Here is a 19,505-nt window from a genome sequence, read left to right on the forward strand (position 1 = left end):
CAGCACTGCAAGTGGCCCCCAAGCATCACTAGGAGTCCACTCTCATTACAGAGCCAGGAATAAACCTGAGCACAGCCAGGTGTAGGCCCCAAACTTAGACAAAAATCAAAGCACCTTAGTGTATTGACATAAAAGGAATTCTGATGAATATACTAAATTGTCCATTGTATAGCAATAATGAATGCTTATAGTATCTTTGGGCAGACTGGAGCGATAACACAGTGGGCAGGGCATTTGCCTTGCATCTGGGTTCAATTCCTTCGTCCCTCTCAAAGAGCCCGGCAAGATACAGAGAGTATTCCACCCTCATGGCAGAGCCTGGTAAGCTACCCGTAGCATATCTGACATGCCAAAAACAGTACAAGTCTCACAATGGAGACATTACTGGTGCTCACTCGAGCAAATTGATAAACAGCAGGAAGACAGTTCTGCAGTGCTACAGTATCTTTGGGCAAGATTTAAAAGATTGCATGTTATATTAAAACATGTTCCAGTAATTAAAGAGAAGTACCTTATTTTATTTTTTTGTAAGTGTATTACTTCTATATAAACTTATCCAAGCCACAAATATACAGATTTTACAAGAGTAGACCATATAGGACTAAGAAAGGCCTTTAGAAGCAGAATCCTCTGAAGACTAAGAACATATATTCATGCAAATCAACCTTAATGCAGATATTTCATTAGATTTCACTAATGTGTTCAAAATAATGTCCCTTTTCATTCAGCTTAGGACCTCTGCAAATGTGTCAAATCATATTTGCAAGTAGCAACTAACAAACCAATAATCTGAACCACAATAATCACACATAAGACAACACTCAGACTTTCCAATAGATCATGAAGACATGCTCTGGCATCTGTTGGTTTGGCACACTGTTCAAAATCCTCTTGCAGAATACTACAATATAAGACACTCTTGCAATCATAAACTTAACTAGTTTTATACAAGATGTGAAGGGAAGCTGGCTAACCCAACAGATACACACAGAAATGAGTACCACAAACATCATAATATGTTGACTGGTTCTTGCAGCATCTCCAAAAGAAAATCCATAATATTTGTCATTTATTCTTTTCAATGGGAGTCTTTTTATAAACTCCTGACAATATTCTAACTGCCTGGAGCAAGGTTTTCCTTGGTATTTTGTTTGTTTGTTTGTTTTGAAAATAGCAATGAATTTAAGATGCTTCATAGAATTCATTTGGTCTCTAGCCTTCTGTAAATATTCATTGCTGATGAGATTTATAAACCACTCACAATGCTATGGAAAAGATTCTATACAGACCGGAAACACAGTGCCCTCTGGTGCACATATAACATAAAAATAAAAGATTTATATAACAATATCCATATCAGTAAAGGCACAGAAATGCAAAACTAAATTTCACTTCTACATAAACCATTAAGTCAATCACTGGGTAATAAAATGTTTACCATGAAAAACAAACCAAACCTTTTCATAAAGCATTTTTCATAACTTAATATTACCAAATCATTTTTAGGCAACCACTTATACACTCTATTTAAATGTGTTTACTGATCTGTTGGGGAATGGGGAATTTTGTTATATTTAATGTATGATTTCTTTGTTCAACTTGTTTTGATTCCAATTTTTAAAAGTGCAGCAAAAATGAAAGTCCATATATCTTAATCTTTTTTATATTTTCCTTTGTGCTATTGTTTTCAGTTCATCTGTTTTAAAAATATATCCCTGTGCCATCTCCTCCGACTTTTGAAAACACAATTATCTCTCAGCAATAGGTAAATAACAAATAAGGAGTGAGTAGACTAAACTCAAAAACTATATAAGCCATTTCCATTTCCATTTTAGTTTAAAAATATAATATACAATAGTATAAGGTAGAAAGAAAAGGTCACTCAAGAAAAATCACAACAATTTTGGCTACTTAAAAACGAGAAACTCAGTCTTAAAGTTAATTGAAATTTACTTTGAGATACAGAAGCATTCTAGAATTGGGGGGAGAGAAACATATGGTCACCCAGAACTGCTTTTTCGGTTTGAGATTAGACTTCCTTTTTGGTTTATTTGTTTGTTTTCCCATGTGACATCTGCAAGAGTACGCAGAACAACTCCCTAAACTTAGTAAATGACTCGTAAAGATTTTTAAATAACCGGAAAACATAACTATGGCAAATGGTCAAGTAATATCTCCTACAGCAACCCTTTGCCTAGCTGAGATTTTTCATTGGAGAAGCTTATATGTATACACCAGGATCAAGGAAGAAATATAGTCCATTTTCCGATGCGTCATACCTGTATATCTTGTATCTTGTGCTAAATCCCTGCCGGCTTCTGTCCACAAAATCTGTGTATTCCTGTGAGCGATGGAAGGGTCCCTTATCAGAGAGGAGCCAGTCGAAGGGACTTGTGGCATGCTGATCGGAAACAGCAGCGACCGCTAAAAGCCAGCAATGAAGACTCAGGGCTATCCACTCCCATAGAGCCATCAGAGAGAACAATTCAGCACCAGCTCTGCTCCGCCATATCATGCTTCCACTGGGGGTTTAGAGCCTTCATTCTCTTAGCTTTCCCTCAACCTAGAAAAACACACAGGCAATTAGTAAGCCCTGAAGAGACCGCTCCAGTAAAGTAAGGTGCTGAGACAGCTAAACCTCTTTTCTTTTCCCCTTTTTAATTGGCATCTAAACACATGTTTTTCAATGAAATGACAGGAAAATGAGTAAGTCAACACAAAGGCCTTCTTCCCTTCAGAGCTATGATTCTTTCCAGCCCTGGGTCTGGTTTTATTGGTAGAAAACTAAATCCCTATGTCCTAGCATAATGATCCTATGTGGATCATTAAAGACGACGAAAATACAATCACAAGTTCTGATTGATATTTTCTTGTCTATGCTCAACTGCATTATAACATGAAACATTTTCAAAAATAAATATTGTATGCAATTTAATATTCCATAACTATGAATTTTAACACGTTATATTTTGGGTTTTTTATCATGCTCTCAACGGAATTAAAGATATTCTGGTAGATATGTCCATGAATCAAAATCACTTAAAATAAATCTGTGAGACTAAAAAGATATTAAAACTAAGCAATTAGATAAATAAGTGTGTATTTTTATTTGTGTCTTAATCAATTGATAATTTATTAATCATACAATTAATATATCTCCATAGTTCGATGTGAGGTGTGTGGTGTGTGTGAGTTTGGAGACTTTGATCAGTTTTCTTTTTTCCATCATAATATTACGTATAAACTTTTCTGATTAATTAAATAAACTATTAATTAAATTATAGAATACTTAGAGTAAACAAATAAGCATCAATGTTTTATTTGTAGAGATATGTAGACATAACTAAAAAATTCATAATTGCAAACTAAGAAAATTCAGATTATGAATAAACTATAAAATGTATATTTTATTTTAAAAAACTACAAAACCATATGTTTTATTAAAAAACATTAATTTTTTAAGCAAAGTCAAGTAACAATAGGTTTAATCTCAGTGGAGTATAGTATTAATGACTTTCTACAATGCACCTAGTAAAATATGTTACACAAAACATTTTCTAAATATTTTACTCTCTAACTTTTCTTCCCATTTTTCATTCTTTTCCATTACTGTTTTTATATCACATAGATCCATATAGTGTAGAGGTATTATGCCATAAAAATTTTTTAGAAGAAATAAAAATACACAGAATTAAAATAAGTAAAATATTTCTATTAGAGTGGTTTCTATATATTTCTTTGGTGTTTACACTTCCTAGTTTCAATTATTATGCTAAAAATTTTATAATTAAAAATTTAATCCTAAATTATGACGATATAAGAGAATATCAGAAAACAAACTCCGAAGTATCTCAAAATATGTAAATATATAATGTAGTCACTGGAGGTTTTATTTCATCTTAAGCTTTGAAACCTGAGACCGGCATAGCTGAGGCAATGTGCATTCATCCTATGATGAGAAAAAGTCCAAATCCACTGCATATATACTGCCATAGTTTCATTAACTCCAGGCTACAATATTCTCTCTTGTCTCACCTTACTTTGTGTTTTTTGAACAATACTGAGAGTGGAGTAGGGACATTAGCTTGCTACCTAAAACTTCAAACTTTACCTTACCAGGTTTTAGAAAGACCTGCTTATATATTTTTTCATTTTTCAGAATTAGTTTGTGGCTCAGTAATAGACCATGTGCTTCATATGGAAGAGGATCTGAGTTTGATCCATGATATCAAAATGAGAGTTAAAAAACAACAACAAATTAAATACCTTTTCATTTTTCGCATCACACTACAATCTATGGGTACACTTTTTTTTTTTTTTTTTTTTTTTTTTTGTGTGTGTGTGTGTGCGGGGGGTCTCACACCCAGCAGTGCGGGGGGTCTCACACCCAGCAGGGTTACTCCTGCCTCTGCACTCAGGAATCATTCCTGGCAGTGCTGGGAGGACTATATGGGATGCTGGGAATTGAACCCGGGTCGGACATATGCAAGGCAAATGCCCCACCCGCTGGGTACACTTTCTTTTCATTTCTTTTTTTCTTTTCTCCTTTTCATTTCTTTTCTTTTTTTGTTTCTTTTCTTTTTTTTTCCTTCTTTTAAAAACTTATTTTGGCTTTTGGGTCACACCCAGCAATGCTCAGGGGTTACTCCTGGCTCTGCACTCAGGTATTACTCTTGATGGTGCTTGGGAACCACATGGGATGCTGAGGATAAAACTTGGGTTGCCACTGCAAGGCAAACGTCCTACCCACTGTACTATTGCTCTGGCAGTATGGGCCCAATTTCATTAAAGCATTAATTTTGTAATTAATAATAAATGGCTTGAAATTGTTCCCTTATTTGGAATGATTGGATGATTGAATCTTGATTTGAAATAACTTTCTAATATTACTGTCAGTGACAAAAGTAGTCTTTACCACCTCTCGCTTCCTTTCTCTTTCATTTTCTCTCTTCAACTCAAAAAGTTTTATGTGTGGATAGAAGGTCTAAAATAAAATGACTTATTAACTCAAAATCATGTACCAATTCAAAAATATATCTCATATAATGTTCACATTGTCTATTAAAATAATATATCAGCATATGTTACATATTTTACATAATATATTAGAGCAAATGTTAGCTCTAAAATTATTATTTATTAAATATGATATTACATCTGTAAATTAATGGTGAAATGATTAAAAGTATCATTCTGACTGTAAACTTAATAACTTTTCCATATAACTTCTATTGTTTATGTTTCTATTTGATAGAACTACGGAATAAAAGAGAAAATAGTAGCACATATAGTGATGAAGTAAATGTCTATAATGTGAAAAGTAATGTAATAAGTCTTAAGGTAGAAATACCCCACCAATACCTACCAAAAACACTGCAATTATCAGAAACATATCATCAAATAAAAAGGGCCTTAAATGAGGTAGCAAACACTGCCTATGATAACATGTACCAGAAACCAATACTTCTACCAACTAAAAATCAACATTCTATAAATGTTTTTCTCTTTCTGAGTTACTTACTTTACCAACACTATTTCAATTCACTTAAATCTTCAAGCCCATGTCCTACTTTTCCCTTGGATCACATTTGTTCCACATATCCTATCAATTCTCATATTCTAAGCAATCAGATTTCATTATATATCCTCTTCAGTTAACTAGTTCATTTCTGTATTCCAACACTATCACTGTCACCTGGATTCTCAATTCATTTCATAGCTCTGCAATTTGTTTCTTCTAGCATCTCTTTAATCTCATCATTATTATCATAATTTCTACTATCATGACTATTAAAACTATTAATGCTTTTATAGTTTCCCTGATTCTTGATAAAAAGTTAAACCTGAATATGTAACCCTTCTCTCCCAACTTACATAACTGTCTCTTTTGCCCTCTAAATAAAAATAGTAACTTTATTTCTTAAAGAACACAATTGTTTCCACCTGGTATCTTTTTCTTATTGAAATGAGAGACATAATAAATTTTTAGTACAGTAAGATGTCTTAAACAATTTTCTGAAAGACAACAACAAATCTTAAATTAAGTTCACTCTTCTTATTTGTCAGACATATTAAAGACAAGAGTAAAAAGACAATTTCTAACAAGTATTATTTTAAAGAGCAATAATGTGTAAACTCAGGACTCATGTAAGAAAATGTATACCTTTATATATACCTCAAGTATTATCAGGAAAGTTACCTGACTTAAGAATAAGTTTTATAAGAAAAAGTTCCCAAAGCATTATTTTCTAGAAATGAAGTTTATTATTGAATTATGTTAGTACATTAACACATATATGAATAATGTAATTAATTTTCCAATATAAATGTATATAACATTTAATCCTTGAATATTCAGGAGCCCTATGTTTATAAGACAAAATTATTAAAGAGATGAGCCCTCTTAATTAATGATTTACTTTTGTAAAAAATATATATACCTCTTGGGGCTGGAGTGATAGCACAGTGGGTAGGGCGTTTGCCTTGCACACGGCCGACCCAGGTTCTAATCCCAGCATCCCATATGGTCCCCTAAGCACCGCCGGGGTAATTCCTGAGTGAAGAGCCAGGAGTAACCCCTGTGCATCGCCGGGTGTGACCCAAAAACCAATATATATATATATATATATATATATATATACATATATATATATACCTCTAGGTAAAATTGTAATGACATGTAATTTTTGACTTCAAAAATTCCGTGATTGTTATTTATAATGTACACATTACTTACTTTGAGTTAATAAATTTTAAATAGCCTAGTTGAATAGAATTTGGCATTTTACTATGTGAATATATCAAGTAATTCATTAAGGTATAAAATTTTTCATACTTGAAACAAAGAATGCCATTTTCAATGTAAACAGATACAATGTTGCCACTTTTTTTTAATCCACAAAAATACATAAAAATGGTTGTTCTATAATCGTGGTCCTGTTGAAATAAACAGTCAGGTAGAAACAAAGTGAAGATTAATTGGTCTTTTATCCCTAGTTTATTACTGAAGTAGTCCATGACTAATACCCAAATTTTTTTTCCTTTTCTGTCCTCAGTGATAATTCTATTATCCTCCAAATAAAGTAATAGAAATTTATACTAAATGAAAAAGTAATGATACTTTTAGATGATTAAGTAATGATTTCTAAAGTAAAAAAGACTCCATTCATCTCAAGCATCAAGAAACCTAAGTCACCCAGCCAGGGACCACAAAAAGAATAAAATACGCCTCTATGTGAATGGAAATTCAATTGCATTTTAAAGATGAATGTCTGGCTGGGCTAATAATCATCTTAACTACTTTTGAAAATGACTCAAATAAATGTAGACTACATGAATGCAAGCCCAATGAATGTCTATCCACAAATCTTCTAAAATTTTGAAATATGCTAATGTTATACTCTTTTAACACATTTGCTCATATGGCCAGATTATGAATCTTTGCTGGCAAAGATTATGTTGCAATAAATCTGTGGACCCTGATGATATGTGCACTACCAGGCACATGTAAGCTTTTGAAACATGCACTGATGTAAATTCTTTTAGAACAAACCAAAATTCCACATCTTGTTTGGTTTTGGATTTTGTTTTTGTTTTTTTGCTTTTTGGGTCACACCCAGAGATGCACAGGAGTTACTCCTCCTGGCTTTGCACTCAGGAATTACTCCTTGTGGTACTCAGGGGACTATATGAGATGCTGAGAATCAAAGCCAGGTCGGCCGTGTACAAGGCAAATGCCCTATTCACTATGCTATCGCTCCAGCCATCCACATCTTGTTTTAATATGTATACTCATATTAGCAAAGAATGGACATTGCCTCCAACTGTTAGTAATGTATTATCATTAGAATTTTCCACTTTTCCTTTCTTAATAAAAGAAATAGGAAAATAAAACCAGCTTTCCCTACTTGAAATCACACTGTGCAGTTGAAGACCAGTCTGAACTAAATCTTTCCAGTCATTTAACTCAGCTAAACCTGTATTCCAGAGGGTCCTTCTCATTACTTCTTTCAGCTGATCAGGCAATACCTTGTCTCTGAATTACAGATTGAAGTGTTTTCCATCTTAATGAGGGTTAGTATTCCTCTGAGGAGTATATACTGCAGAGGGAACTAATCTTCTCCTTGATCCTGTCAATATAATCTTGTCCTACCAATAAAGAGGAAGTTAAATGCTATTACCTAATGGTAGAACTGATTAGAAAAAATGAAGAGACAGCGAGTTCCATTCCTTATTTCTGTCCAGGAAATAGAGTAAATTATTCTGAAAGCCGATTTCAAAAGGTAGCTGAGTTACCTTTACATTTTAAATACAAAATGTGTCAGTGATGCAATGTAAGAGGTCATACAACAACAGCAAACATCTTCAATGAGATTCCAATTGTACTTAATTTTAGTTCACAGGGAAGTAGTTAAACAAGAATATTCAAATGTAGAATGTCTAACATCTAGCCTTAGATTGCAAAGATCTAGTTTTAGAGAGGCATACTTTAGGGAACTTATGGTAATATCTTTGATTCTCGAACCAGTGAAACAGAATATGGTGTTAAGATTAAAATAATCTACATGAGAGAATGAAGAGGAAATAATGATTACAGAAATCTGGATTTAGGGACTGGAGCAGGAGAATAGTGGGTAGGATTCTTGCTTTACCCCCAAACTACCTGGCTTCAGTCTCTTTCACTACATAGCATTACCACATGCCTCGCCAGGAATGATCCCCGAGTGGAGAGCTAGGAGTAAGCACTGAACACTGGCATGTGAGGTCCAAACACCAAAAAGAAAGAAAAAAAAGAAAAAAAATCTGGATTTAATGTAATAAGTAAATCTGGTTACTTTAATGCACTATTAGCCTTCTTTTTCTTATACACACTTAACATTTTTCAGAATAATGTTCTTGTCAGTAAAAATATTTTGTCACATAAATGCAAATTTAAAGGAAATTTGAGAACAGTTAATTTTTTAAAGCACACCTGAGGCAAATAAATACAAGTAGAACTATGTCTTTTGCCTTGTCTTTAACGAACAATGCACTCAGTTAGAATTTAGCAAACACTAGAAAAAGCTTTTGTTTTCTTTTTTCAATAATATTCAAGGGATTAGAGCTATAGTAGGTGTGTAGGGTGTTTACCTTGCTACCTGGCATCCCATATGGTCCCCCAAGAACGGCCAGAAGTGATTGCTCAGTGCAGACCCAGATAAAAAGCCCCTAGCACCATCGGAAGTGGTTCAAAATTCAAAAAAAAAAAATAAAGATGAAAGTGAAAATTAAAAATCAAACAATAACTTGTCCAGCATATGCCTTTATAATATAAAGATGATCAGTACAACATATTCTACAAATAAGACATAATAATGGGATTGAGTACAGAAAACTTGAGTCTGGTGATTTATGTGTTTTTTTTTATAATTTATAATAGGAAAAAAATTGCCTTTCAGTTAACTAGGACTAAGAGGTAAAATTAACTGTTTAATCAGAAGCAATTCAATTAAGAAACATAAATAAAAATGTGTCTGAAATTGCAGAGAAAATAATTTAATGAAATTACAAAGAAAATTCGGTAAATCTATTAAAGAGATTTCTCAGGGCTGGAGGGGGAGTATAGCGACTAAAGCATACATCCGGCATGCAGCCAACCCCTGTTCTACTGTCAGAATCATATCATACCCTGAACATCACCTTGGGCAATCCTGGTTGTCCCCAAGTACTGCCCTTCCTGGCACGTGGCAGTGCAACTCCCCTTGAACATTGGCCAATTGAATGAAGCACTGGCCCCCTATAAAAGAATTGTTCCAAAAAGCGCTGGGTATTTGGCATCCTAACTATTTGGGCTGTAGGAAGATTGTTCAAAAGTTCAAATATACATAATAGCATTTTTGTAAGTTTATAAGAGCATGAAAAGGTTAAAACTATTTTAACCTAGGAGAATGTGGTTATTAAAGCTGTCAGTAGACTACTAAACTGATTTTCAAAGCATGGTTATTGCTACCATTTAATTCAAAAATAGCAGTTTCTGAAAATATAAAATATTCCTAGAATAATAACATGCTTTTGATAATTTTAGTATAAGAAAAAAGAAATAAGATCTGTGCCTACTGAATTCAATGACACTGTGTAGCACCAACAAACAACCTGGCACCAGAAAGACACTTAATAAGTACAAAAGGGAATAAAAATAAATTACTGCAGGGTGCACACATTATTAAACTTTGTTTTTATTAATTTGCATTACTAAAAATAAAAAAAAATATTTTCATTAAAAATAGGTAAAGTTTAGAAGAAAAGAAAACTTTTAATAAGTCACTCTGGGATTTGCTGACTCTAGTCTGAGAACTGTACTGTATCAGGACCTGAGTGTTTGAGCAGTGTAAGGTACACATGCATGGCCTGGGTTTGACCTCCAGCACCCCATATCGTCACCCCAGCCTGACAGGAGTGCTCTACCCACTGTACTACTTCTCTGGCTCAATAAAAGTAAATTTACAGACCCCAAAATAACAAAACTAAGAGATGCACAAGAAAACTATACATTCACAAGTAGCAAATAACTGCTGTTCTCTAGTGCCTTCAGACACACGTCAGAAATCATGTCAGGGCCTGGAGAAATACTCTGCGACATTGGGCATGGCTTGTGGGCAGCAGTAGCACTGTAGCACTGGAGTCCCACTGTTCGATTTGCTCCAGCAGGCACCAGTAAAGTCTTCATTGTGAGTCTTGTTGTTACTGTTTTTGGCATTTCGAATACGCCACGAGTAGCATGCCAGGTTCTGCTGTGAGGGCGGGATACTCTCGGTAGCTTGCCGGGCTCTCTGAGAGGGATGGAGGAATTGAACCTGGGTCGGCCGTGTGCAAGGCAAATGCCCTACCCGCTGTGCTATCGCTCCAGTCCAGCAGTATCAGCTTCAATCCCGGGTACCCAGTACAGACACCAAGAGCTAAAAGGACTGACTGATCCCTAAGCACTAAGCAAGGTGTAAGTTTAAACCACCAGCGAGTTGGACTCCCAAAGCTTATCAGAACTCAAGCAAGTGTGTTGAAGTGTGACTTCTGAGCAAAAAATCTCTGTGAAAGATGTTGGAGCGCCCCTATTTTCATGGGGAATTAAGCCTCCCAAATGTCTCACATATTAGTAATATGATCCTGCTTCTTGATACATGATCTTTTGTCTAGCAATAAACATCGGCCATTGCCATTATTCCCCAACATGAGAATGAGAATTTCTGATATTGTGCAACAAATGACTTAAACTACATCAGTTGCAACTGTTTTCAAAGTCAGAAAAATATGAAGAATGTAAGACACTAAACGTCAAAGGAAGAGCAAAGTAAATCTACCGAGTCAGACAAGTTGGAAAAAATATTATAATCATTTTTTTTTCAAAAATCAAACGGACACTATTATGTCTGATAGATACAGACAGTTAGATATTAGCTATGCCCAGTATGTACTGTACATATGTCTGGAATTACTTTCAGAAAAATAATAATAGGAACCAATATTGTGGGATTGATTTTGAGTCTCTAATTATAATTTATTGTAATTAATAACTGGTTATCAAATCAGAAGGAAATAAATGTTATCTTCAGCTAAGACCTCTGCAAATCTTCAAGTAACTGGGAAATAGTAAATCTTCAGTTTATATCATTTTGCGATGAAGGCAATTTGTAGAGCTAAATTAAACTTTGGTGTTACCTACCTTGGTTTGTTTTTACTCTTGGCACACACCCAGCTGAACTCAGGGTTAACCCCTGGTTCTTTAATCAGGGATCACTTTTGATGGGGCTAGAGGGACCACATGGGTAACTGGGTATCAGACCCATGTTGGGCAGTGTAAGGAAAATTCCTTTCCATCTGTACTAGATCTTATACTCTTAACATGATAGTAGTGATGATAAAGATATTTTGATAATAAATCACTGTGGCTGATACTGAATTGCTGACTCTTACTCTATACCAAAACTGTTTTAAAAAACACCAGCTAAGGATAGGTTTAAATAGTAGTAATAGCATGAGTGGAAATTCATAACCATTTTTGTGATCTTCCTATGATCTTTTGGATTTTTTAAAATTGTTCAAATGAGAATGCACTGAAATCTATTTATTTCAGGCCTGGAGAAATAATAATGGGGTTAGTAAAGTTACTAGCCTTGCTTGAGTTCCATTTAGTACTCCCATCAGAGTTAAGAGCACCTCCAGAACATTGCATTGTTGTGTTGTTCCAAGGACCCATCCTAATTACTTGTTTTGTAGATGAATCAAAGATACAAATTAAACCTATCACAGTTTATGCTAAGAGAAAAAAAGGCAGAACCTGGGTCGGCAAGTCAAATGCCCTACCCGAAGAAGTTCAAAATGGGTTTTCCCAACACTTTATACAAATAGGACCATCGGTATATTTTTAATGTAAATATAGCACTGTAGCACTGTTGTCCCATTATTCATCGATTTGCTTGAGTGGGCACCAGTAACGTCTTCATTATAAATCTTGTTGTAACTGTTTTTGACATATCGAATACACCATAGGTAGCTTGCCAGGCTCTGCAAGGGGGACAGGATAGACTTGGTAGTTTGCCGGGCTCTCTGAGAGGGATGGAGGACTCAAACCCGGGTCGGCCTCGTGCAATGCAACCCCCCTACCTGCTGTGATATCGCCCCAATCCTAATGTAAATATACAAATAGATAAATTTATTCAAATGTGAAAATAATCTATTGCTATCTAAATGTTTATTTATAAGAAGGAAAACACTTAAAAATGGGGGGAAGTGTTGGGAGAAATTTTCTACATTCTAAGCAATTTCTCCCCCCAAAATGAGAAAGCTGTCTACAAGTATCTTAGGTAAAAACAATAGCAAAATTAATTAAAATAAATGTAAAGTGTCCCTAATAAATTTCCCTTTTATTTTTGATAGGAAAAAACTGGAGACATATCTCTTGGTTCATGGTTTTAAAATAAAAGTTCTGTTTTCAGTGATCATAAATGACAGGTTGAAATTTTCAAAAGGAAAAACAAGATTGTACATCGAATAAATGCAGAAAATAGAAAATGTTTCACAATGATGTATTTATGAAGCATTTTTTAATTAAAAACAACGCATTTTAAAAAGTTATTTTCAGTTCAATTAATAAGAACCAAAATATATTCCCAATCATTGCCATAGACAATTGATGATTAAAGAACAACATGTATTCAATTTTGAAAAATATAGTCTTCCTCCATGTTACTCTATTGCATAGCCTTGAAATTAGTACTCATCACATTTATTAAGCTTACTGGGAATTATTATATTTGAAAATTAATAGTAAACATGGATAATAAAAATCTATTAATGCAAATTCAGTTGAGTAATTTGATTTCAATATGTTGAATAGACAAGCTAAGCCTATTAATATGGTTGGAGTTATGTACAGAAATATTTTTCACAATTTTGCTTCTTGGCTGATTCAGCCTTTAATATTTTTATTTTAGAATTGCAATTATGTTTATTATCAAAATATGCTCACTTCTGAAAAATTATACATAGAACTATGCAAATTATATATATGAATACATGCATACACATTTATAAGCTGATGTTTCAAACCAATCAGACATATGACTACACTAAAGCCAAGAGCACCACTTACATATGTCTACCCCCAGGAACTTTCAGGCCAAATTAACTTTTGTTGTCTATTGGTTTGAGCTTCAGAAATACTGGCTTGAGCAACTGAAATATTAAATTGCATATTTAAAAGCATTTCTGCATTTCAAAGATAGGACCAGCCACAGAGGGCACACTCTATGCAACCTATCTGAGATTGTATTCTGACACTTGAGTGAGCATATACACCAATGTTTTTAGTTTGCTATGTGATTGGACTTAATCACATTTTTCTGAGATGGCTCACGTTTGTAGACACCATATGAAAGGTATTAAAGAAAATACTTCTTGGCTGTGAGCAAGAGTTTACAATGAACCTGTTCAGTAGTAATGTGGATATAAACTGGCCAGCGTTTGACACTGTGGATCTATATGCATGCTTATTCAATACTGATGTTTCCAAGGCTAGATTGTTTTTTAATAGAGGCATATTTTAGAAATACTTTTAAAATTTAAAAAAATGCAAGGATTCAGAAAAGATAATGAAAAACAGCTTAATCCTGATGAATTTGGCTGGTATTCATAGATATTAGGAAGAATAAGTATATCTATAAGTATTCTTCACTATAAATCTATAATGGAATTTCAACACACCATTATGAAACAATAATTCTTATATAGAAGAGAATTACAATGCATTTGAATGCTAAACTAACATATTTATTAATTTAATCAATAAATGTATATTTTATGGATTTAATTTGCTAAAAATACAACATGGTAAGTTCTTTAATAGCTCTTTAAGGAAATTTGTTATGCTTTGGATACTTTTAAAGCTACCCAGGGCTGAGTGAATTAGGGGTTAGGCACTAAAACAACTATTCAAAAATAATCATAAGGAAAACTAGGTCACATTAGTGCTATATACCAATTTTAGCTCAAATTTTTAATTAGAATTAAAATTTTTAGGAATCATGAAATGTGCTTAAGAAAGTATTAGGAATATAGAAAATGGATAGTCTAAAAGATTTGTTCATTTGTTAGATTATATGCCATTTTCACACCTGAATTTTTACTTTCCTGGGTAAAGATAAATTCTTTAAATACCAGAGAATGATTTATTTAATGTTAAAATATCTAAAAATCAATTGCACTCATTAAAATGCATCAGCTATACCTTTCAGTATCAGGGAAAATAAATTGGGTAGAGTTTCATAATTGTGTTATTCTGATTAATGGAGTATCAACTAGTTTTTCATTAGTTAACTTGAAAATGGAATTGAGAAACATCCCAGAATGGCTTGAATACTTTATATCAAACATTAAGTGTAGAAAAATAGAATCATGGTTTATGAAATAATTACCATAGACACAGGTCTGCAATGGAGTTACTGTATATCAATTTTCTTAATAGCTTATCAAATGTGCTTGCGAATAACACAGATTAAGACTCCAAACAATAATGATGATAATATTTGTTGGCCAGTATACACATGGCTAAAGTGGCTATTTAAAATTGAAAAAGAAATTAGAAAAAAAGTTTTAATTAGAAAGAAAGAAAAAAAAATGATCGGAGAAAATATCCAGGTTTATCTCCAATAGATTGACTATTAGTACTTGTGATTGAATTTGTCTTCAGCATCTTTTCCTTTTTTCTAGAATAGCATACAACATTGTTGCACTATCATTTAAAAAAATAATCAAGATCATCCATTAGCAGCCTACAATATTCAAACAAGTTATTCTTCTCCTATACTATCTCTTACACTGGTGAACTGTAAATACTAAAACCATGTAACAATGTAAAATTTAAAAAATCAGAATTCCACTTCTAAATATTTAAATATTATCCATATAGTTGCTAAATTAAAATGGCAGCAATGCCAATGTAGACTACATAATTCTCCTTAGCCAAATATGATCTTGTGAAGGATACAAAAAAAGGAAAAGTTTAACTTTATATCCAGTATCATTTTGAAACTTGTTGTGTGAAGAAATTTTTATCTTCAAATTGTCCTCTCCTAAATTCGACTAGATGTTTGGATGTTTTGCATTGTGTTTTTGTTTATTTTGTTCTGAAACTAAAGTCTGCAAAATAAAGGAAAAACAAAAAATGATATATTGCTATCCTGTTTTCAATTAAGAACTAAATGGAACATTCTGGTTGATAATGTATATATACTGAAAAAAACAAGCCTTCCTTTCACTCCATGAGACTAAGAAGTCAATCAAGAGCAAACATTTTTATAAAAGTGAATATTTTCTCAGAACTATATTAAAGACAAACAAATTCAGTGTAACTTAGTATTGGTCTCTCCAGAATTTTATTCTTCAGCAATGTTTTTGCTAAACATTGACAAAACAAAATGTTATTTAATGTCATTAGATGCTAAGACACAAAGTCTACAGACCACTATAAAGATCAAATATGGTTGATTCTTTTAAAATTAAAAAAGCAAACAAACAAAAAAATGCATCAGCATTGCTTCATTTCTGAAAGGGAACATTATGCAAAAAGAAAAAATAATGTGAATGTTATACTTTTTAAAACATAGATGTTCTATCACTGTCAATAGTTTGCTTTGATAGAACATCTATCTTTTTAAAGCATCTTCATGTCTTTCTTTATGTTACCAGTAACACTACAGAGCAGAGATTGTTATCCCCACATGAGGAGAGAGGAAAGTAATCTTGTTAGATTACAGGAATTAATAAGAACTAGAACTGAAATTGAGGAAAGACCCCACATTTATTCAACTGTACTTCTTATAATAACCTAATAGTAGGAGGCCAAAAAAAATAGAAATGTTAAGAAACTTAAAAGAGTAGCTCATTAATCATAAGTTAGAAGCATAGATTTGAAGTACCTTTGAAAACTATGCTAACTTTGTCATTGATAGGTTGTATAGTAATAATGAATGTTCTAAATTTTTAACTTGTTAGACATTAACTCCCCAATAATTTTGCTTACTCTACTAATAATATGAAAGCAAACTCAAAATAACAGGAAATAGAAAATATAAGAATATATTAATACTGAGAAAAATAAATTTTTGAAGTTCCAGCTGCTGTTTTCTTTGCACTGTAGAGAGAAATCTACAAAAGCACTATTCTGAAAAGAAATTAGATGTTTCTTTAAAGAACACAGTAACCTAAAAGAAAGGCCAGCTGTAGAAAATATATATGTGCATAAACATGTATAATACACACAAACTCATTTAAGTCCCACTGACTTTGTTCTACTTAAATTTTACTTACTTTAGTCCCACTGACTTTGTTCTACTTAAATTTTACTTACTTAACTTTAATACTCCAATCATTCTGCATGAAGAAAATCAAGGAGTACCATATTTCACTTTTAAAACTTCAGTTCCATTATAATAGCATCTAAAGAAACTATGTTATAACTGGATATCTCACATTAACTGAATAACTAATAAGTGAAATCAGTCACATAGTAATATCATGTCTATTTCATTTGGAAAATATTGAAGCAATGTAGATTTTAAGTAAATATCATTTCCACCAACGCAAAATTTGTACAAGACATACACACAAACACACACACACACACACACACACACACATGTTCAACGTAGATTTTTAAGTAAATACCATTTCCACCAACTCAAAATTTGTACAACACACACGCACAAACATACACACATTCATTACAATAAAACTCCAGAAGGTAAAATTCAGAAAAATAACAAAATTGAAATTCATTGACAAATCCCTTTTCCAGTAAAGCAAAAACTACCTCTTGCATCAGACTATGAAAAAGACTATAACTTTATAATTATATGACCCAAAGTTGAAATTATCTTTTTTATTTCTTCAAGATATTATCAATGAGCTTTGCAAGCAAAAATCTTATTGATTAGAGACCCACATCAATAAATAAATGTAGGTTCTGAAAATATTTCCAAAGAAACTTCTAAAAAATACAATTTCTTAGAGGAAGGAAAGTATTGATAATAAAAGGCATACTTTAAAAATTGTGCCTTACTAATACTATTTTTCTTCACTCTTGGGAACTCAAGACTCTTTACCACATAAATAAATCATCAAACAATGCTAATAATGGTTAAACAAAATTGAAACATTCAAAATCTGTTTTGTCTCTGAGCTTTTTGGGTTGCTGTTAAATTCTAGAGGAATAAATCTATTGGCTGCTAAAATTCTGTATCCACAACTTGGAATTTCAAGGAGAACTTATACAAGAAAGGTTCTTTAATTTAGTACATTTGCTTAGGTTTTGTTTTTCAGTTTCCAATTGGACAAAGTTCAAAAATTTCCAGACTGGTTTCAGAAATAACATTGTTTTGGGGTAAGTTCTTTTTTCTAAAAAACCCTGTTTGACAGTTTAACCAACCCCCACTCAATGCATTTTTTTTTTTAAATTCAGAAGATAACATGAAACTACCTGAAAAAGACTGTCCTAAAATAGTGGTAAATTGCTAGGTGAAGATGCCCTAATTAGTTCTCCAATTGTCCTGAATATATTAAAGTCTTTGACCTTAAGAAGAAGCAATGTTCTAAAGCATTTCTGCAACTACTTATCTTGCATACTTCATTAGAGGTATGTATCCTTCCCTATTAACTCTTCACACTCTCCATTATCTTCCTCTCACCTCTGCCAGGTTAATGATTTTTGCTACAGCGTAAACATTGAGATGAATGTACACTTTGAACATTTCAAGGAAAGCATGTGAAACATTTACATGGATTTAAACGGTTCATAAATATTACTAAGTTCTGCATCAGCGCAGAAATATCTCAACAGACATAAACTCCATCGCTGGGAACTGGGAAAGATGATCACAGCATGGGTCAAACACAGGTTACAATGATTGTCAGTTGAACAAAAACATTCAGTCCTTACCTGCTTAATTGCATGATGGCATACACAATCTAAAGAGCAGGCAAAAGAACCCCCCCCCCCAAAAAAAAAAAAATCTTAGTCTGTCTTCCAAGCTGCGGTGACAGTGTGATAGACCCTGATGCTTTCTTCTTCGCTTACAGCCTGGTTTGAGTATTTGGAAGCCAAGTGGGGCTATTTTCCAGCCCTAGTCACCCCTGCCAGCTCTTCCCAAAGCTCAGGCTGGCATCTCCCACGGAAGGAAACATGCATTTTCTCTTGGGAAGTCAGAGCCTCCGTGAGCGTTCCCCCGCCGGATTCCCACTGTTCTCCCGGGCTGAGCACGTCCCCGACCAGATGCAAAGTGGAAAATGCTCGCTCGGAGCTTCAACTCGGAGGGGCTCGGCGCAGAGCCGTCAGACTCCAACTCTCCCCGCTGCTGGGCTGCAGAAGCAGCAGCCACCGGCAGCCCCGAAGCGCCTCCCTGCTCTGGTGGACGCTGGGGGAGAGCGCTCCCGGCCCCGCTTTCTCCTCCCCCACCCCACCTCCAGACTGGGGACAGCCACACAGAAGAGCCCAACTTTCAAGTAGGTCTAAGATCGGCTCCAACCCAGCCCCTCCGTTCCCGGCTTTGAACTTCACGCGCCCATCCCCGTCTCTTAGAGTTGCTTCTGCTCGCCCCCCCACCCCACCCTCACCCCCCGCCCTCCCGGTTCCAGCGAGCCAGGGGGTGGAGAAGGGGACGGTCAGCACCCACTTCCCCCAGGGCCGGTCGGGGAAGCCACGGCCAGCCTCACCGAGATGTCGCGAGCAGACGGGGTAGACGGAGCGGGCAGACGGCAAGGCTGCCCGCTTATTAGTCTTTGCTCATTAAAAATAATAAAATGCAAACGCAGAAGGGCGTGGAAAAGAGGTTCGGGAGCTCTTCCAAGCATGTCCCTTCACCAAGCGAAGGTTTTTGCTCAAGTTTAGAGGAGGCGGGCTGCAAAAGGAACACGAAGCCAGGGTGCACACCACCCTGCTCCTAATGCTCTCCCCCCCGGGCCCCCCCCCCCAAAAAAAA

At 34.3% G+C, this 19,505-nt stretch overlaps 1 protein-coding gene across 5 annotated transcripts in view; it reads right to left on the reverse strand.

The window, feature by feature from the left end:
- Nucleotides 1-19,505, reverse strand: part of BRINP3 (BMP/retinoic acid inducible neural specific 3) — a 419,821-nt gene that overhangs the window by 397,616 nt on the left and 2,700 nt on the right. For 3 of the 5 annotated variants that reach the window (XM_055144368.1, XM_055144369.1, XM_055144371.1), the window contains exon 2: nt 2,280-2,563. In XM_055144368.1, coding sequence (XP_055000343.1) covers nt 2,280-2,515 — 236 coding nt within the window. In that variant the 5' untranslated portion in view covers nt 2,516-2,563. Of the gene's footprint in view, nt 1-2,279; nt 2,564-18,466; nt 18,601-19,239; nt 19,260-19,505 lie in introns of those variants that run through there. The other 2 variants (XM_055144372.1, XM_055144367.1) reach the window with 2 other exon arrangements.

Source organism: Sorex araneus, chromosome 7, assembly GCF_027595985.1.
Source record: "Sorex araneus isolate mSorAra2 chromosome 7, mSorAra2.pri, whole genome shotgun sequence".
Taxonomy (NCBI): Eukaryota; Metazoa; Chordata; class Mammalia; order Eulipotyphla; family Soricidae; genus Sorex; species Sorex araneus.